Source organism: Platalea leucorodia, assembly GCF_965183815.1.
Source record: "Platalea leucorodia genome assembly, chromosome: 1".
NCBI classification, from domain to species: Eukaryota; Metazoa; Chordata; class Aves; order Pelecaniformes; family Threskiornithidae; genus Platalea; species Platalea leucorodia.
The window spans coordinates 56280810-56302414 of record NC_138823.1 but is presented as its reverse complement, the minus strand read 5'-3'; the positions used below and the strand labels follow the sequence as shown (position 1 = coordinate 56302414).

The following is a 21605-nucleotide window of genomic DNA, read 5'->3' as shown; positions in this document are numbered from 1 at the left end:
TTTTTAACCCCTCTAGTCATTCTAGTATCGGTATCTTTAACACGAGGAATTACTTCCTCCTCACAGCAGTCATTCTTCTCAAGAACAAATGCACCATCACCCCTTTCATAGCAGCAGACACAGAGCGAATGGCAGGGCATGCTCAGGGCCGCAGAGGAATGCTGTGACGAGACCGAGTACTGCAAGCCCAACATCATCTCTGCTTCATACAGCAGGGCAATTTTCAGGTTCTGCATTTGTGCATGTGCATCTTTAAACATACAATTCACCTCGTTTTATATATTGGCAGGGCACATCTTGCTATTGGCTGGATCAACACTGGATCAGACAATAAACACGCTCTGGAGGTAGCTCAGTATTTACAAGAATTAATCTGAAAAGAGGCTTAGCTGAAGGCACTGAGATGCCAAGAGATATTAAATTAAACGAGATTTTATCATGTATGTAATTATTTATTGAGCTGAGAATCCATACAAGGTAAACAAATGTTTACACTATCATAGAGTAAGCATTTCCAGGGCTTAATAAAAATGATTGTCACTCACTGTGCTTCACAAAAAAATTCATTTTAATGAATAAATAATTTGATGAAATCAAAAAATATTTACAATATAAACAAATGAAAAAGCTTTGGATATATTAATCTGAGCATCCTGTATTTTGCATTTTCTAACTGTATTTCTATCAAGATTCTCTCTCTGAAATGGTACAAAGTGGATAGAAATTACAACTCAACAAAGTTAACATGATTTGGTACATGTCTTTCCATTAGTTCAGATAAGCTACATATGATTCATTTATTATGCACGTGTTAGAATACAAATATAACTAAAATCATATATTATCAAAATGCCAGACAGCATTCTCCACAGAACAGAAATGTACACTAGGCTGTGACAATAACTGAGAATCACAGGCAACGAAATATAACAGAAAAGTACAAATTCCTTCATAAGAATATAATTGTGCTCTCTTATTTACCAGAGGACTATGCTGCTTCACCACATCAATGGCTATGTATGAATACAGTGTTCAACAACTGCCATGTGGTTTGGTGTACGTTCATATGGGTGTCAAGCAGCGGCATTATAGTGGAAAACGGGCAGTGCAAGCAGTTTTATAAACATCTTTTCGGGCTCTTAAAAAGAGCCAATTATACAAAGCAGTATAAGCATAACACTGAGAAGTCTTCACCTCATTTACACAGATATCATGAAGCGACTTGCTTTGTTTGTGGTGGTGAAAGGAGGAATTTTGTCTGTGCTGGTTATGCAATCAGCCAGAATTCAAGTATTCCAAAGCCACTTCATAGCAGAACTTGTATTGATCCTGAAAAATCAAAAGAAAACCACAAAGTCAGTTATTGAAGGAACTTAATTAACGGGATCAATATTTCTCTTCTGTTAGAATTATTTACTATCAGCTGTTGTCAATAGGAACCAGTTTGCAAACCCAATTTATATTCAGATAAGAAAATCTTTATATTAACCAGACAATAGACACTACACACAGTAATTTACGGTACTGCTCATATTAGATGTGCATTTAGCTGCTCTAATACACTTGTATGAGAAAAATCCAACTACTCGTAAGCAAATTGACTTGCAACCCTTCTGTCATCTGTCAAAATGCTCATGTAGCACTTTACCAGAATTGGAGTTATTGAAATTCTTCCCTGGAAATGTTTATCTTAAAATAGACCCAGTGTCTAGTACTTCCTAGATCGTAACTTTTATTTTAATGTCATTCATGCACTTGCTACCTTTCAGGGCAAGACCTGCTTACTGTTCCTCCTCTAGGTGCAGCCCAAACCCATGCCAAAATCCTGTCCTCTCCCAGTGCAACAGGCCTGTGAGATCAGGCCTGAGCTAAACTAATTGGATTCATTCAAATTAATTTTTAGCAATTAATGGTGATGCATAAGTTAGGCTCTTAACAGCTCTTCTGTTACCCAGGCTAAGCTTTCCGGTGTCAGCCCTGTGCTTCAAACACAGACCTGCTGCTTTTAATTGCAACTGCTTGGAAACAGGGCCGATCCCAGGGAAATCCCCTTCCCGTGGCGTGCACACCCAGTCTGCATCCTTCAGAGACGAAAGGTCAGGACTTCACGTCTTCATCAGTACAGAGAGGCCACTGCTTTTGATTGACCCTCACCCACTCCGCAACTTTAAATGATGCAGTCACCGATGACTTCACAGTTTTCTGTGTGCACACATATCCTGCTTCCATTTTTGCTCTTGCTACTCACAGTATTTAGCAATGCTACAAACATTTAAGTGGAACAAAAAAGCTGAAAGAAATAGTAGATGCGGGTTCCCTGAATCCAAGGGCTCTGGCTTCTAAAAATTCAGTTTGGAAATCCCTGCCAGTTTTATAACTATTTCTGACACTGAACTGCCTCTTTCTTTTATGCACTTTAATCAATTAATAAAAGATAACTAAGCATGTACTATCATATAGGAACAACAACAGACTTAACTAGCTGACAGCGCTCAGCCTTCACCTTCCCAACAACACAAGTAGGAAGATTACAATTACACTTCAGATATATTCTCCTTTTCGTTGAAGTAAGCATTTTAAAGGATTAACTCTTTTGGCCTGTACTTGTGATTTTGGGTCACATTTTAGCTGAGAAGAGGGTCCACCTTAACATGTAAGAGACCAAATAATATTACAACAATCAAAAAGCTCCTAACAAGCATGGACAATTTCTCAGTTCTTTTATTGAGAGCTGTCACTTCAAAAGAAAACAAATCTTAGGTGCACATATCACCTAAGTTGTGAATGAGTTGTATATGAGGTTTTAAGATCCCGCAGGGTTCCATAAACTGCTTGTGTCATCTTCAGAATGAGAAAAGAATAAAAAAGAAGAAAGGAAAAAAAGGAGTATTATGTAAATTATTCCTTGTCTGCTTGTATTGCATATATGTTTCTAAATAAATGAAAATTATTCTATAACTACATAATAGATCAAAACAAGAGATCAGCCACTCATCCATTTCCATTTTTCCATGCTCATTTTATGCTGATTTACTGATCCAGCAGAATAACTGTCATTTTTAGTAAACTGAACACCTGTCTTAAAGAGCAGATGTATTATTTCCCACTGAGTTCACTCACATGTGTCCTTTGTGCATTTTTATTATTCGCTTGATGGTGGATATTAAAAGTCTCTTTACGTTAGGTAGTTTCAGAGAGGTATATTTATATTTTTTTTTTCCTAGGACACCTATTGGTAGGTCCAATAGCATTTATCAAAAAATGCTTTGGGCATTCTGTAATAGACATTTTGTAATACCATGGGTTACCTTTGTGTGATGGCTGAAGAATTTCATAGAGTTCCATATTGTATGGATGTGGCATTCATATTTTTACACTTGCAGGAAAACCAAAGGTTTCAATGAAATGAAGAGCTGAATGTCTAAGTATGGACTGTAAAGATTGCCCTTCATCTAGTCAGAAAGTGCATAACAGGTATTGATAAAGCAGTCTTGCAACTATTTTTGTATAATACTGTTACAATTCTGAGCATTTCATCTTTCACCACAGAATTTTACAAAGGTAGATGGATATTATTGTTCTCATTTTTCAGATATGGAAACTGAGGCAAAGAAACGTTAATATAAGAAAGGTCACAAAGGATAAAGTCAGTAACAGGATCAGGAAAAGAACTCAAGTGTCCCGATTCCCTTTTACCATGAAACAATCTACTTGGAAACTGAAACCTTGCTAATTCAAATATTTGTTCCTACAAAGTAGCAGGCCAAGACTGAAGAGATGTGGTTCTAACTCTGCTTTGTCAGTGAATTACATGCTAATGGGAAAAATCCTGATCATCCCCTGCCTTCGTTCCTCTGTCTGTAAAATGAGGAAGACAATACTGATCTCCTTCACAAATGCTTTGAAATCTCCTAGTGAAAAGGCCTTACGAGGCCTCTCAATGCCGTCCAGACAGTCTCAATACCATCCTCAATTTACTAAAAGCTATTTTTATATTCTAAAATAATACATTTAGCTTTTGATTAAAAAAATTCTCTGCTGAAAAATGGAGACAGCTGCCTGACAAATCTACACCTGGAGAACTGTCACAAATGTGAATTATATTTCTTCAACTGTACATCTTCACACTGGTAATTTTCTTTTTATTTCTATAAAATAAATGAATAAGAGATCAGTGAGTTCTGTGGACTTAAGCTCTGGGAGAACGGAGAACAGCAGGCCTGCCAAGTCTCTATCCAAACTATACTATCTGAAAGAAGAAGTAGGACATTTTTCTTAATATCTAGGAAATAAAAATGTATGGTTCTCAGCATGATGATTCTCCTCCTGAGAATATAAACTAGAAGAAGAGGAGCTAACTAAGCTGCTCCCTCCCACCACTGTGAAAGCTTGATAGTTTCTCACTGATACAAGATTCACAGTTCCACATTGCTGGCTCATAGCCCTGTGGTGCTGCTAGTAAACTCCCTCCTTGCTCAGCACAGCTGGCAACATCTGGCTTTTTTCCATGAGCCCGGCCAGAGCAGGGCCCTGGGGAGGGTCTGGGACTTCACAGGTAGGCTAGATGAGAGAGCACTGCGATGGAGGATGCGGTGGGAGCCGTTCTTCTATGGGAAGAGATGAGGCACAGTGATACATGTGGTAGGAAGTGGATAACCCTGCCCATCTACACAGGAGCCTGAAAGCCTCACTCTTCCCAACAGAAAATCCTGCTTTCTGCCCATTCTCCAGTGTGTTTCACACCCGGATCTCTGTAGCTCATCTGACAGAGGAGAGTCTCTCCTTAGATTAAAAGAGGCTGGACTAGCTCTGCGAGATGCCTCCTGCCTCACGCTGGGCACTCTGTAGAAAAGATGTTGAAATATGACCCAAACTTGTTTAACTTGTTTGCAAAATTAGCTCAGATGATTGGTTTAGTATCCCTGAAGCTGCCCAGATGCTGCTTCCTCCTGCCTCTGATGCTAAATCGAATACAGCTGCCTCTTAAGCAGCCACCTTTACAGCAGGATGTTGTAAAACAGCGTCTTTTATAGCCCAGGCTTCAGAACAGGGTATCACGCTACACCCATCTCCAAGTACAGAACTACACGCTGGAGTGTAAGAACCTGCTGGTTTCAGCTGTTCTGCAGCTCTTCTGGCATAGCAGCTGGTACTTCAGCAATTCCCCATTTAAAAAAAAAGCTCATAAAACACTCCAGGAAAATAATTGTACATGGCCCCTTGCTTCTGAACTTCTTTAATCTTTCTATGAGATAGAGCAACCATAATTAAATGCAATATTCTGGATGTCAAACTGAAATTCATGGCTTTGATAAATATTAGGCGATTAAGCTATTTATAAAATATATAATTTGAAAATCTGGCATTTCATTTTACATAACTATTATTTCTACCATGCAAGGGCTGCTCTCCACTTGGCTCAGCCTGCTAGAAAAGAAAATTAATAAGGATGTTCGGCTGAAAGTTTAAAACTCTTAAAAAATTCAAATGAACAGAGACAAAGTCTCCTTGGGAAGAAAGCAGTGTAAAAATACTCTTACAAGTGAAGTGACTTCATTATCCTCTTTGAAAATGACTTGCTTGCTTTGTGAACAACTCCCACTGCAAATCCTGGAAATCTTATTGAGTCTTCTGAGAAAAAGGAACATTTTCTATTTAGTGGTATAGTTAAAAAGCTCGTACCAGAAGGTCCACCATGTTAGGCTTATTATTCCTCAGTGTCTTCACAGCGTGGAATACATCAACAGCCCTCTGATGTCGAAGCATTTCACAAACAATACTGATTGCACAAAATGTCCCACTGCGGCCACCTCCATTCCTACAATAAAAGTGATAAAATGGCTCAGATACAAGTGACTCTATGTTACAAGTTCGTAGAGCACCAGGGATGGCTACAGAAGACATGAGTTCCAGTAGGGAGAAATCACAGCATATTCCTGCCCCCGAAGGCTGCCGATTTGATGGAACATGATTTTTAATTGGAATTAATGGGCTGAAAGATCTCAAGGCTATGATTCAGAATTCATCAGGCTGAAAGCCTGGAGGGAACTGAATGGCTGAGTTTTGCACCACCCTTCAGTGAACACTTGAGACAGCACAAAGTGGATGCTAAAATAAGGACAAGGTACATTTAGAGTCAGTTCAACACCCCTTTGCACTGTGAACGCACGAGGTTGCAATGAGCATCAGACCTGGAAATGTTATAGAGAAAGTGGATCTTGGAGTTCTTTTATTCCAAAGCCTGGTGCTTTCCTCCTGGACCCAAAGGCGTTTCGGAGGAACAACAAAAGTGCCAAAAGTCTCATTTGTAGGAGCCCTTCTGGTGGCTCCACCTTTAGCATGGCACTAGGTGGTGCTGCGATATTCCCCTGGCTGATGCGCTCACTCCCTGGCAGCAGGTAGAGGGGCCGGCTGCCTGGCAATGACTACTTTTAAAAGTGTATGTAGTCCCCCTCCACCCACGGTATCAGAGGATGAGAACCCGAAGTGACTTGCTAACAAAGAAGCCAGGCACAAATGTTCACATGCATGATCAAATACAGTATTTAATAATACTTTATCCCCCGTTATTTTTAATCTTTGAGAGAATCTCTTTCTTTCTGGAAACCCTATTATTTCTACAGCTATTCTAATCAGAATCTTTAGGCTGCGCTTCACCGAAAATAATAAACCTTAATAATTACCAGAGCGCAGACTAGTTAGGTAGCGGGTCTTTCAAACCAGCTTCGCAAATGGTTGATTTTCAAAGGAAGCTACAACGGCGCACATCTGTCACATCCAGGCAGTATGAAAAGAATGCTCTCTGCTGCCAAAACATTGCCTGATATTGTGGGACTCTTTGAGAATTTTAATTAAAATAAAGTCATTTAAAAGGATTATATTAGAGCTTTTTCTTTCTTTACTGCCTGGAAGTGACGCATGTGTGATGTTGTACAACTATTTAATATCATCAGCCACCTCAGAGATAACAGTAATTTGCACTTCAAAAGGGTCTTTTCAGCTAAAGATCTCAAAACATTAATTAATCACACCGCACAATGCTCCTTTGATGAAAGTATTATTATCCCCATTCTACAGATGGGGAAACTGAAGAGCAATGACTTGTTCAAGGTCAGCGATAGCGGGAATTATTAATACACTCTTAGATTTTCCTCCATCATTCTAACATTCAGTAACTGCAAACCAAACTTCAGGAAGTTATTGTCTACTCTTGGGTCCCAACTTCGGAAAGCGCATTATCACGTGCTTTTCCCATTAGCACATCGCTTTTCCATCATGGCAGCATCTTTAAGCAGATGTTTAGAGGAAGAGGGATACAGCTTCAAGCACTGAAGACTTGGTTTTGAAAGATCAGCTACTGCTGAGGGCAAACAGCATGTACAGGTATTAAGCTATATCAAAAGGAGGATGGTGGTGGAGTGGATGAGAGCCTGCACCAGTGGAGCACAAAGGTTACAGGAGGACACAAATATATACCATTATTAGAGAAAGGTAAGGCAATTACAGGATCATTGTAACTGGTTTATCATGGCACTTTTACTTCTGTGCTTTATGTCTGGAAGAGGAATCACCCCTCCAATACTATGTATTTCTACAGTCCTTATCTGTAGAAATAAAAGGTATGTAGTTCTGAAGGTAAAATTTTGATTCACTCTGAATAAATATGCACCTTTTCCATTTGCAAAAGTCACTGGACACCTTTATATGAAATAGAGTTAACTTGTACCCATCATCTTTTGGCAGTGGTCTACCAAGAGACAGAGAGGGAAACTCATGAATCTACATAAAAAATTATACAATTCCTCTTGTATTCAAGGCTTTTAAATGAGCAGTTGTGTTATTTATCCAATTCCAGATTAGATAGCTGCCTCTTCACCTCCTCACAAATCTCTTAAAACCTGGCACAAATTCTGTAACAGTATTCCCTTACTTTCTGTTTCCAGTACTTACAAACAATGTACAACTGTGCGTCCCTCTCCCCCGTTATATTCTTCCTGCCACTTCTCCACTTGGCGGATGAGCTTCAAGAAGGAGCGTTTAGAAACAGGAGTGTCTCTGTACATGGGCCATCCCAGGAACTGGAACTGCTGCACCATCCGATAGCCATCTTGGGGCTGCAGAGATTCAGACAGCAAGGAGGAAAAAGTAACAGCATTTTTTTTGGCACATAATTTAGATATTTGCATCAATGAGGAAAGTTGTTCAGGCAGATCACCGCTGACAAACTACTAATGTAATTTCAACTGCCCTTGGGGAGTTACGACTTTTCATTTCCAACACAGTTATTAGAACAAGAGGTTTTAAACAGAGTGCTACACAAATAGATTAGAATAGAGCAATGGTACAGCTGCAAGATCAAGCAAATAATTAATTAATATCATAGGAGGAAGTTGGTAGCAAAGAGGGAGCTGCAACACAACTTCAATGATATACCTTTTTTTTCAGCATTTTGAAGAACGTTTGCATGCTTCTGTCTTTTTTTACAAGAAAGGTCAAAACCTCTCAAGATATTTTGAGGCAGGAAACATTTAAAAAACCAAACGAAACCCTCAGATTTTTCCAGCTTATAAAAAATCTAACTACATTTTATTTTATTGTGCAGCAGTCAGAACCCCTCTGGTGAAACGGTACTGAACAGTTGCTTTATGGTGATTTAAAATAAAAAAGGAGCATAGAACAAGTGTTAGTGGCAGAAAATTACAGTCCTTTGAAAAGGGCATAATAAACACACACATGAAAACCGTTTTTGTAGTCTAGGATTTGCCACTTTCACTTCTGTGCAAAGTGAGGGCATTTTAGTGCCACTTTCAAAATGAGCAACACACAGGAATGTTGACATTCCAATTTTTTCTCTAGAGTAAGAGGTAATAGAGAGGATGTAAGATTAACAAGATAAGGGAATAAACCAAAGCGGATGCAGCATTAGATATGTTCTTCAATGGGTTTTGTCTGCTTTATGTCAAAATTTGGAATCTACTGATTTCCTGCCCAGCTTCTTTCAGCTGACAGCCCCTCTTCACAAAGCACATCAACCAGACCTAGTGCCTGCTAAAGCTCACATTAACACTGCTGGAGACTGTGTTTTTATGTTGCCACATTTACTGCAAATGCAAGGCCATCACAGTATTAAAGAAGTATCTTGAAGTTTACAATCTGCTTCCCTGTTCAGATATTAGCATGTTTTTGTGTGTGTTTTGGGGGTCTTTCTCTCACTGTCCTGAGAGCTACCAGATCTCAGGGCAGTTCCTAACTTTCTTCAGCAGGGGATGCTGCTTATTCCTAGCTATGGTTCTTCGATGATTGATACCAGTCCATTGCAAAGGCTTACTTCATTTGGATGGGAAGAGATGCCTGGTCTGTGGTGGAATCATTTTTCCACTCAGCTTGAAAGACATAGAATCATAGAATGTCCTGAGTTGGAAGAGACCCACAAGGATTGAGTCCAACTCCTGTCCCTGCATAGGACAACCCCAAAATTCACACCATATGTCTGAGGGTGTTGTCCAAATGCTTCCTGAATATTGTCAGGCTTGGCGCCGTGACTGCCTCCCTGGGGAGTCTGTTCCAGTGCTCCACCACCCTCTGGGTGAAGAACCTTTTCCTAATGCCCTGTTCAGTCTTCCGTCAACTTTATGGCAGCAAAAAAGCTGGATATGAGAACGTACTTGTCCTTCTGAAGTGCTTACATATATTATGAAGTGTGATCAGTGGGACAAGATCTTCACTAAAAGCCTGTGACTGGTATTGAAAAACATGCCTAGTCTTGGTGCGCAGCTTTCTTCGCATGGCACAGGATACAAATATGCAAGATGGCTAATTTGGTACTGTTGAAAACAGCACCGATTTTGGCATTTTTTGGCTACCAATCTGAATACTGCATTTATTTCATTTCCATTTAACACACTTGAAATATGCATTAAAATATTTTTTACTTTAATTACACATAGAAGGCTTTTTTCTCATTAATTATGGTGTGACTCAGTATTGCACTGCTGTTCTCAAAAAAATAAGCTGAAAAAGGAGAATGGGTTTGTGTGAGTTTAACTTTCATTTTTTGTGACTTGAATAGGGTCAACTCATCTACTGAGACAGTAGTGTTTTGTAAATAATATCCTTACTCTGGCTGCATTGTAAATTCGGAATATCCGGCTGATTATATCTTCTTCTAAATCAGCTGATACAAACTCCACCTGAATAGGACCATGTCGGTGTACTCCATTTTCTGGCCAGTACTGAGGACACAGCTATAGAAGATGACAAACACAAAAGAGCATAGTTAATCACTTTGAATTTCACGCCGCCTCGATATACTTTTCTAGATTTTTCTTTGTGCTGTATTCATTGCCGACATTCTCACATAACAGCTTTACAGAATACACAGTGCACCACCCTCCATCAGTTTCAAGCACTCTGCTTTTACTTGTGCGGAACAAGTTTAAACAAATGCCTTTTCACTTAACTGAACATGCTATTGCTTGCTGCTGTACTTGCCATTCTCTGGTATTTGGAGTAACGCATTTCCGACACTCAACGTCAATTCTGCAATACCGTATGACAAGACAGGGGGATGCTGTCAAATGTTACCATATCTTGGAGACAGTGTAAAGCCTGAAGACCAAAGGTCTGGTATCTCCAACTCTCCTGAAAAGTTGGTAATAATTCAAGCTACATCAGAATGTGTGCTTTATACTATGAAGGGTGCATCAATTCTCAAAACTCAGGACTCAACTTTCACATCTGTTTCAGCCATGACTGACGACATTGGCTAATATCAGCATTGCTTTAAGTTTTCAACAACTGCTCAATTTCATCTTATGAATGCCACCTGAAAATAGTAATTGTGCTTTCTTTAGTGCTCAGAAAACATTACTTCTAGGTATCTAAAGATCACAAAGTAACTACAATTATCTTGCACAGTTTTAGCGTCTAATAATATCACAATGGCTTAATCCAGGAACCAATTATCATCTGTGTTAATACTTTAAAGATTAAATCAACACTTTGCAAGGAGGTTTTTGAAGCTAGACTCTGCTTGTCCATTTTTTTCCATAAAAACCCTAATGATATTTTCCAGGGATATTTGCAGCAGTTCAAACATGTAGCTTTTGCAAGCATTCACCAAAATTAAGTATGAACTCATGAAATTTTGTTTGCTTGCAGAAGCATTGATGTCATATTTGGAACTTTATTCCATTCAGTAAAACAGCTGTGGTCTTCATTCTGCTGCATTGCTGTTGGTGATCCAGAGCTGAGCTGACAAATCACATTTACTCCAGATGTTGTTTTGCATTTCTTATAACACTTATTCCTCAACAAAGCCGTTTAGAGATGACTACATTTTAGGAAAACATAAATCATTTACTACATCAATTAAAAAGAGAACAGGGTCCGATTTGCAGGAGTTCACTCTAACAAGTTAAAACCAGAAATTTTGTGTAGGAAAATATATTTTCATTTATTTGAAAGCCCCCACATGATTCAGTCTGCTGAGCAAATTACTTTCCAAATATTGTCTAAATCTTACACAAATTTTTATTATGAAATATGCTAGTGTACAAGACAGCAAAATACAACGCATACAACTAAGGCAAATACCAGTGCTCAGATCATTTAACGTGCACAATTTAGTAGACGTCTTTCAAATACATAGGAATACTGTTCTAACAGATCTTTGAAAAATGCTTAAATGATAATAAGCAGAGCTGTTTGCTGGAGCTGTTTTAGGAAGCCAAGATTTTCAAGTTCTAAAGAAACGAAAAGCATTTAGGTCTGTGCATTTTGCATGCATGTGATGCTAGCGACTCTCTTTAAGTCAGAGTCACTGTGAAGGGTTGAATTTCATTTCCCAAGAGAGCATAACAATCCACATAAATTGTAATATCTAAACAGAACTGTAAACACTCCATATATGCATAAATAATAATGATAACAGTAATTATTAATACATCTGAATGTAATGTGTGTTTTTAATAAGCTCTGCCCTCTCTCCACTTCTGTTTGCTCTGAGGGTTTTGAGATTTATTCCTAATGAAAAGATTGTTACTCACATTAGAGGGAAAAGGTTTAACATACTGCAGAGGCAGGTGCATTAACTGCATATCCCAATAGCTTTTAAAAGCCTGCGAGACTAATAAATGTTTGAAATAGCCATGCACTATTGTAAATTCACAACACAGCCCACAAATTAAAAAAACTCTGTTCAGCAGTCCCTAACAGTCTGACTCCCTTGAGTCTTTCCTTACCCACTCAGAAAATAATCTTAGACTCATGAATAAAAGTTTTGTCTTTAATTTCTATTTTTCTCCCTGTAGACAGTTAAAGGCTTGGAATCAGAAATTCAGTCTCTAAAATACAATGTGGAATTCCTACACATTCCTTTGAAAGACAAAACGGAAGATTAGTAGGTTTTAAAAACGAATTCTTCATGTTAAAAAGAAATAGAAGGAAACATTTTTCTAAGTATGAACAATACTCAACAAAACTAAAAAGATTCTTGATCATATCAAGAATAAAAATGACATCCAGTCTGCTATAAAAAATAAAAATTGCTCTTAGCCAATAATTATCAAATATTTACATATTAAGAATCCAGATTACCACCACATTATTCCAACAGACGGCTGGTGCACTTTGTTGCAACCAAGGAAATTATATCTGTGTAAGAACTTGGAACTGCGCAGTTGCAAGCCAGGCTCTAGGACACTTAGTGATTAATGCTAGTGATTAAATTGCCAAACCAGTAGGTACGGTTTTCCAATTTTCTAAAGAACATGTACAGCATGCACAACTCTTTTGTAAGGTAATTACATTCCCCCATATGTTTCGTTGCCCTGTTTTCTCTTCCGAAGGATGCTTAGTCTCCAATCTTGTTTAGTTCCTATCTCCTTGCTAACAATGTCATTTTGTGCCAAACATAACACAGATTTTCACACTGGGAACACCTATCTCCTGGTAAGCAGACCAAGGTCATTGACCTTTTTCAGGCAGGCTAATGAATAGCTGTTGGCTTCTGTCTATGACTTTTGGCTATGATTAGTGTGTTTCAGACTTGAGTCAGAATTCTACAACCATGATTTTTGGTTTTTAGCAGCTCTTCCCAAAGCATGTTTTCTTATCAGAATAAATTACGGGCGCATGCACTTGTGTGTGTGTGCATTAACATTTTGGTGGAGAAGCTGCTGCTGGTCTGATTTATTCCTCTTTCCCTATGTGTACCTGCAAGCTACAAATCAATTTTTTAGTGTGCTAGTATTTAATGTTGTTTTATAAAACTAATAGTCCTGAATAGTCTTAGAGCTGTTCGGAAGCGCACACGTGCTGAAATGCTGAGGGACTAGCATTCCTCTGTTGAATGGAGCAGTTTTCTGGACTTACTTGTGCTGGATCGACATCGTTCAGCATAACTATTGAAGTGCAGTGATAATCTAGGACCAGTCTCCAGAAATCTTTGACAGTATTTGGTAAGGGATGCTGCGTAACTATAAAGGCTGACGGTTGCTTGTAGCTCTGCAAAGAAATAACAAGAGATGGTGAGAAGAATGGTAAAAAATAAAAATCCATTCAGCAGTATGCTAGTAATAGCCCCAAAACTTTGGGACTGAAAACATTATGTCTATTTTCTATATAATTAATACAGTGTTTTCGGCTCTTTCCCAAGATCTTATATACTTCACAGTTAATAAACTGTATTCGGGCAGAATATAACTTCTGCAGATGTTGTATTTCTGAAACTTATTTTATGCCACAGGCATAGAGTAAAATCATCAGAGGTTTTTGCCTCCCATGCAACTCCTACGAAATTTTGAGCAACAGTTTTGTTTTGAGCTGTTAATGCACAGATTAATCTTGGCTGTCTGCACTTAGCTGTTAATTTGAATGATGCCTGTGAAAGGAAATATCTAGTTATTTTTCAGAAATATTGTTGAAATTCTGGTCTATCTGATAGCAGTGAGGATACCCAGGGGATAAATTTCAGTGCTTTTTGGTTTTTTTTAGTACCAGAGTATGCCGTTGACTGAGCTGTTTGGTGGAACTGTTCAATTGTGTAATTTTCAATTACGTCCTCCTCAGTGTTGAAGGCCAGTGTGGCCATATTGGGGCAATTCTTGGGAGGGGTTGCCACTGCCTTCATTAAGGAGGGCAGGGAAGGCTCTACATGCCTTGAACTGAAGTATTTGTACCGCGACAGAGATACAACCTGATCAGCTATTTGCATCTTTCTTTCAGAGACAGTCACTGAAGAGACCACAGAAAATGAATCCAATGTGTTTTGGGGTACAGATGAAGACATGCAAGACTTCAGTTCTTTGTCTTGGTTTCAGCAAGCTGCAACCAGCAGGTTATCGATGCTGCTGGTACATCAGTCAGCTGCCTTCTATCCTACTGGTCCTGTCTTGCTGGAAGTTGCATGAAGATGAGAGGTGCTCGAAGGGTTCTCCATTACTCCCTCACGTGCAAGCCCCAGCAGATTTTTTGGGAAAATCATTCTCAAACTCATTTGATACTTAATAATGAATATTATGCTTGCTACCCCTTTTGCTTGAAGTGAGCTTTAAAGGTTTACATGAAGTGATCCAGCTGCATCTCAACAGATGCAAGTGGAAAGGGTGAAATGCATTATCTTGCCTGCTGGACACTCAGTGTTTAGAGAGAGGTACAAATGTCTGCTCTTGTCCTTCAGTGCAGGGATATTGCAGGAGCCTGGCAAGGGTGCTTTTGGTGGAAAGTGACCCAAATCACCTCCTCCCTTGGAGCCTTTTGCCCAGACACACTTTTGGATGCAGCTCATTGTTTCAACAGTGAAGAACGGAAGCATTTTCAAAGCAAATATTGAGGCACTGCTCTTTCTGAGCAGTACTTAATTTACAGAACAAAACAGTACTGAACTCTCTGGGAAAGAACACAATGTAATGGCAAAATTGTAAATTGCAGATCAAGGAAGCTCCGTTCTAATATGAAATGTCATTGACCTACTGTGAGAACCTAGAGAAGTCACTTAAACTTTTGTTCTCAGTTTCTCTACATAGATAAACATAAAGATAATACACTTACTTACCTTTTCACAGGAGTGTTTTGAACTTAGGCTTATTTTAGGAAAATGCTTTGAGAACTTGGAAGGAAAGAAACGCAAAAACTGCTATAAACTGTTATTACTCTAGCTTCGCTTTTCAAAAAGGCCATTTACAATGTGTTCATTCTTTGCTAACCTCTGTTTTCTTGTTGTTTATGTGTTTGACAACCGTAATTACTATAGCTCTAAATTGCCAAAGATAGGCTATAAATATCTACAGAGTGTAAAGGCATTTTAAGTGTCTTTTTACTGATATTCTATTAGCAGGATTAGAATTACCATAGATGCATGAGGAAAAAAAAATCCACACACACACAAGAAGAGGAACCATTCATTCAAACAGAAAAAAACGGAAAGACTTAAGTAATGGCTTGTGTACTATCTTGTGCTGACAGACAATTATTTTTTTTGTTAATTACTGTTTAAATTAGAAACAAAGGGAAATGAAATATTGCTGCAAACCTTATTACCCTATTTAACTGCCTTAGTGTCTTAATAGGTAAGTCTTTTTTTCCTAGGCCAGATGGTTAAAAATTCAAGCACTAGGGAGAAATCCGGACACATTTAATTTATCAAAACTCCTGACTTGTTCTCTGAGCATGGCTTTGGAACCTTGGCTGTGACATAACATATGCAGGATCCTAAATGTACTTGGGAGTTTAAAGATTTTGTGCCATGTTTTTGGAAAACAAGCTAGAAGGATTTCAGGCTTCTTATGCTGACTCCACTTTCTGGCATTGCTCAGTTTGGAGGGCTGCTTATTCCTTTTTTATTATTAATGATGTAGTGCAGACTTACATCCATCAGTGCAGCATTAATGTAGTTACTGCTCTCCCCATCTATCGTTATGAGGAAAGGCAGGCATCTGTCTGGAGGCAGAACATCCATACAGCGATTCTTTTCATGATTTCGTGGTAAAAGTGCTATGCTGCAGTCTTCTACACGCAGTGTCGGAGTCACCATATTTAAAGTCTTTCAAAAAGAGTAAACAATACAACAGAAAAATTAACACAGCAGTGAAAGCATCCCCAAATATTTAAGAATAGCTCAGCTCAGCATTCAGTTTCAGTGGGAATCAATATGCAGAGAAATGAAAACACATCACAGTCAGCAGCGTTTGGAAGCAAAAAATCCTGGAAGCATACAGATCTGAAAGATAACCTCAAAGACAGCTGCAGAGTAACCTGCCTTCTGGAGAAAGGACAGTGGAAGGAATCGATATACTTCCCTTGAGTAAAAAGAAGATTTTACTACTACCCTGTTGCATTCTCTTATGTTTTAGCATAATTCAATAGCAATTAGTGACGTATTATTTTCCCTCTTTTTGCAGTCTTTCCCTCCCAGGCCTGGTGCAAAATTCACATGGTTATAAGCAAGCACTTAAGCAGAAGTCTTTAGCATAGCTGAACTGTATAGCTTCTAGGTACTGCTAGCCACAGCTTACCCTGAATTCCTCTTTGATCTGGCTGGAGTTAGTCTGAGGATCCAGTTTATTCATTTCATAGTAAACAGACCTAACTTGAGAAGCTGGAATAGACGTGTCCCCACAAAGACAGGCTTCCAGGATAGCATCATGGATGAATACATACTGTTCCTGGTAAAGCAATTAAAGCAAAATTACTGACATAGAGAGTATACGCTACTAGTATTTTGGTAAATAAGAAATAACAACTAATATGGTTGCCACTAATTCTCTCTGACTTTACCGGCACTGAAGCAAGACCAGAAGGAACAACAGCAGTTCACAAAACTTTATTCCACTCATTTAGAAATTAATATAGGGTTGACACAAACTAGTTAGAAGTACAAACAGAAGCGCAGTAACACTCCGTAATAAAACTTGGAATGTTTCTGGTTTCTTCATTCCCTACACAGTTCTGTAGGTGCTATGACGTAAGTGAGCATCAACAAGATGTACTCCAGAATGAATCCTCCCTGGAGAGGAAACACTCATGATTTTCTTTTTATTTTTTAGAAAACCATCGCAAACCTTAAGTGCAGCATAACTGGGCACTTGTTTGGGCAGCGGTTCTTCAAGTTTGTGTGTGGATTATCTTCTGCATATGACTGAATAAACTACCTTCTGGATGGTGCCTACCACATAGGCTTTCTAGTTTTATGTGCTAGAAGAATACTTTTTCTTGCAAAGTGTAAGGCAGTATTCCAGTAGATTAACAATACCTCAGTCTGCACCATGTTAACTCTCCGAGATCGAAGCTCTCTCACGCAATTGTATATGTCTACAACGCCTTCTCTTTCTGCCATATCTAGCATGATGTCAATAACAATGAAGCACCCAGTTCTGCCAGCACCAGCACTAAAATGAAAGAAGAGCACAGTTAATGTTCAGCAGTGTATTGGAAAATGTAAAGTGCAAGGGTTCATCTTGCAGGTACTTAATCAGTGGGATGATTACTGAAATTAAGTCTTGCATTCAGGCATTTGCAGGATTTCAGACTCAGTTTTGCCATTCTTGTTTATATTTTAGGTATTAAGCTTTTGTGGGCAGAGCTCCAGTGGCTTCAGCAACCTGTGTGGGGATGATGTAGTACAGGAGAAAGGAAAGTAGGTTCTGAGTTTAGTGGACAACACAACAGAGTGATTTCTGTTCTACCCACCTGCAGTGAACAACCAGAGGGCCAGCGTTTGGTGGGCTCTTGGATTTGACCTGCCGTACAAATCCCAGCAGGCCTGTCGCATGGTATGGTACACCGTGGTCTGGCCAGCCAGTGAAGTGAAACTGCCGGATTTCTCGAATCTCATGAGCACCTCTCTGTTGAAAAGACAAGGGTTGAAAAAGAAAAACAAGCTGGAATGTGGAAGAAGTTGGACGAGAGACATTGTAAGAATGTAACTTCAAAAGCCTGAGCCTTGCTGAAAAACATCCACCCCCTACCAATACCCATATCTGTACAGACTGTTGGAGAGCTTTCTCATAGCAGGAGAGCAAGTTCAAAGGTTACATATCAACTGGTTTCAAAGCCTTACAACAAAACTGAGTAATTTAGCACTAGATTGGTTAGAAACTTTTAGCAACAAGATAGATGCTCATCTCTATATTTAAGCACGAGGTTGATTTGAAAACTGTGGCCTTAAGATGCATGCCACGATCACAGAACAGGTCAGCAGCAAGGCCGTGAACATATAGCATAGATGACATTTTTTTCCCACTGATCTCCACAGGAGTTTTGCTGCTGACTTCAGGGAACTACAATTTCAGCATAATTTTCCTTATTTTTTGTCTCCTTCATTGGTCTGAAAGAAATAGCGGAATAGTAAGAAACCTTTTTGCACCTCCAATCATAGGGACTGTGTTTGTAGCCCTCCACATGCTCACCCTTCAAGTGATTTGCCACAGTCTACAAGGACATGGATATGGTAAGACAGGTATGAATGAGAAACCGATCGTGTAAGTAATTTCCCATGTGACCTTCTGGAGCAGTCTGGATATTAGAGGTGTGTATGCTAAGTTTGATTGTATTTCCCCTTGCTTGTATTTCCCCTTGCTTGTATTTCCCCTTCCCCCTCTAAAAGTGTAACTGCCAGTATTTTATTCTCATTAGAAATCCACAGACCAGAGGCCATCATACATATTTCATAAGCAAACAGCAAAATTATGACATATCATGTCTAGGCTGGACTAAATGTCAGTGATATTAATAACTGGTAGTTTGCAGTTTTTCTTCTTAAAGATGTATTTCCCTTCTTGAGCTGGTTTGCATATAAAAGGTCTAATTCTTTTTGCATAATGAAGTAATATAAACTTCCTAATTTATTGCTAGCATGCAAACTAAAAGAGTCTGGGATTGTCAATGATTGAGAAATTTTGGCTGTGCCAGTGCTACATGACTTGAGTGGGCTTGGTGTATCTTGGAGTCCTGATGCTCTGACAGCTCAAGCTGGGGTTCTGTGGAGACTGAGCATCTGCTCAGAGGAATATCCACACTCATCTCCCTCGGAAGTTGAGACACAAAAAGGCAGGCAAGGGAGAAGATGAAGAGCGTATCTGACACTGGTGTAGACTGAGGAGATCACACCCTTGCAACAGAAATGACCCTCTATCCTAAAAACTAATTTTAAAACATATTAAAACCCAGGAACAGACAAAGTAATTTGCATTTTAAGACACTCTAGCAAACACATTCAAATACAATTTGGTCTCTGTACTCTGGGGATTTTAGAGTGTGTTAGTTAACACAGCTTTTTGCTACTGTAAGCAAGGTCTCCAACTCCATAAATAGCTGTGCGTAGGTGGGGTATCCATGTCCCAAACACTTTTATATTGCTCCTAACAACTGCCCACAATCCCCTAAGAAACAAAGATCCCATACAAAAAAGTAATGCCATGACTATGCAAACTGAGGACTGAAACGAGTACCCCACACAAATTCTTCATGCTGTACGCAGTCTTGATTTTCAAGCAATTTACAACAAGTAAACTGCCCCCTCAAAAATGCTGTGCTCAGCTGTTGCACCAGTCGGGGTATGTCCTGTGTATCCTGTGCATTAGTTGAAAATGCTGTCTGTCATGCTGACTGCATTTTTGTCTATCGTTGGTAACACTCAGCTACTTAGAAAAGATTGTACATATAGGGTACTTTTATAATGAGTTTGCTTATTATACCTACAAAAGAACGATTTTCACGTCTGTAGCTTCCCCGCTGGTTTCTAAACCCAAAATAGCAACACAACTGCATGAATCAAAAGCATATGCTCAGCTTGGAAAGACTGTATTTTTTACTTTTTCTTTCAGCTGAAACAAACAGAAAATGGTGTACATTGCTAACAAACCCTAGGATGTTAAAAAATGTAGACCCTAATCCTACAAATACTTATGGGGATGCTGTATGTTACTATCATCTGAGTAATTCATCTGAGTTAACTGCTGTGCTGTAAAGGAACTGCTCCAAAGGAAATGCTTATGCATACAATGTAAAGCGTATCTAGGAAGTGGTCTTCAGAATCAGAGTGTAATTTTGGGTTCAATTTTCTTAGCATTATCCCCCTACTCCTCAATAATTACCAAATAGCCATTTAAAAAAATAAAAATAAGTGATCAATTTATCTCCAAACAAATCAACTCCTAAATTGTATTTTAGAAGTAGGTATGAGATGTTCATCCACAAATAGAAAAGATGGTCAGAAGGACCTCTGGAGGTCTCCAGTCCAACCTCCCAATCAGACTGGGCCTATAGCCAACACTAGATCAGGTCACCACTGGCTCTTTCCAGCTGAGCCCTGATGACCTCCAAGAATGGAGATTCCACAACTTTTCTGGGAAACCTGCTTTAGCACTGCACTACCCTCCTCCTGAAGGAGTTTTTCCAGTGCGAGCCTTCCATGCTGCAACTTCTTGGCCACTGCCCCCTGTTTTACCATCCATTGCCATCAAGAAGAATGAGGAGAATTTGGTGCCCCTGATTTTCTAAACATCTTTGAGGTAGTTGCAGACTGCAATTAGATCCTCCTTACCCCTCCTCCTCATCTCTACCACACCAAACAAAGCCAGCTCTCTTAACCTCCCCTTGCAGCTCATATTTCCTACATCCATAATCATCTTGCATGTCAGCTGTTGTCCCAGGATGTCACAGCCTCTACAGGCACATGGGGTTAGTCCACCTAAGGTGCAGAACTTTGCATTTTTCCTTGTTGAATTACTGAAGTTTCTGTTGGCCAAATATTCAAGTCCTTTGGAACTGAGGCTCCAATGTTCAGTGTTTCAACACCGCCCTTCACTTAATTATCTGCAGATTCGGTTAGGGTGCAGTCTGTCTCATCATGCAGCTTGTCTGGGACATGCTGAAAAGTATCAGTCCCAGTATATCAGAAATATAAACTTGAGAGAATTATGGTGGAAGAGATGTACAGACTTGACCTTCCAGTACCATTGGAAGAGTTAAAAAATATGGAAAATAGGGTAAAACCAAATGTACTTTCCTCAAACTACACTGACATTGCTTTTAGAGACTTACTGAAAAACTACCAACTATTAAAAAGCAGTGTCTAAATGAAATCTTTTCAGATGGAGATTTTTTTTAAAGAAATAAAATGTTTAGTGCCTTTTATCTCTATCTGTTCTAATGCACTTATTCGAGACAGTTTGGTTATGATCAACTGTAAAATCCTCTAGGTCTTTTTTTCCAGTCCCAGTTAAGAAGTGAAAAGCTAACATCAAAGCATGGGCTTAAAATTTGCAGAATAGAAATCAACCAGTGCTTCATCTACTTCAAAGTGTAGCCACTGTTTCTCATCTGTTTATTAAAAATACCTAAATGCAAGGAAACAACAGGCTTGAATGAATTTGATGTACCATATGTATAGTGGTAAACATGATACAATATTTCAGTTCATTCAAACTGCGTAATTCTGTTATCATTACCCTCAGGTTGCAGTATTGATGCATATTTAAGTATTAGATTGAAGAATAAAACAGGGAAGAACCTAATTCCTTTGTTACTGTGGATGTATGCACAGAGACCCCGTTGGGCCATCTTTTTGGCAGTTTCATCTACCTGGTGCAGGATTCTTTGATGCA

At 39.0% G+C, this 21605-nt stretch overlaps 1 protein-coding gene across 3 annotated transcripts in view; it reads right to left on the bottom strand.

Moving 5' to 3' along the window:
• Window positions 1–510: 510 nt before the first annotated feature.
• Window positions 511–21605, bottom strand: part of PTPRM (protein tyrosine phosphatase receptor type M) — a 490843-nt gene continuing 469748 nt past the window's right edge. For all 3 annotated transcript variants that reach the window (XM_082320958.1, XM_082320956.1, XM_082320957.1), the window contains 9 exons: window positions 17689–17843; window positions 17252–17387; window positions 16515–16664; window positions 15869–16042; window positions 13375–13506; window positions 10119–10244; window positions 7951–8114; window positions 5683–5818; window positions 511–1329 (listed from right to left, as the gene is read on the bottom strand). In XM_082320958.1, coding sequence (XP_082177084.1) covers window positions 1276–1329; window positions 5683–5818; window positions 7951–8114; window positions 10119–10244; window positions 13375–13506; window positions 15869–16042; window positions 16515–16664; window positions 17252–17387; window positions 17689–17843 — 1227 coding nt within the window. In that variant the 3' untranslated portion in view covers window positions 511–1275. The remainder of the gene's footprint in view (window positions 1330–5682; window positions 5819–7950; window positions 8115–10118; window positions 10245–13374; window positions 13507–15868; window positions 16043–16514; window positions 16665–17251; window positions 17388–17688; window positions 17844–21605) is intronic.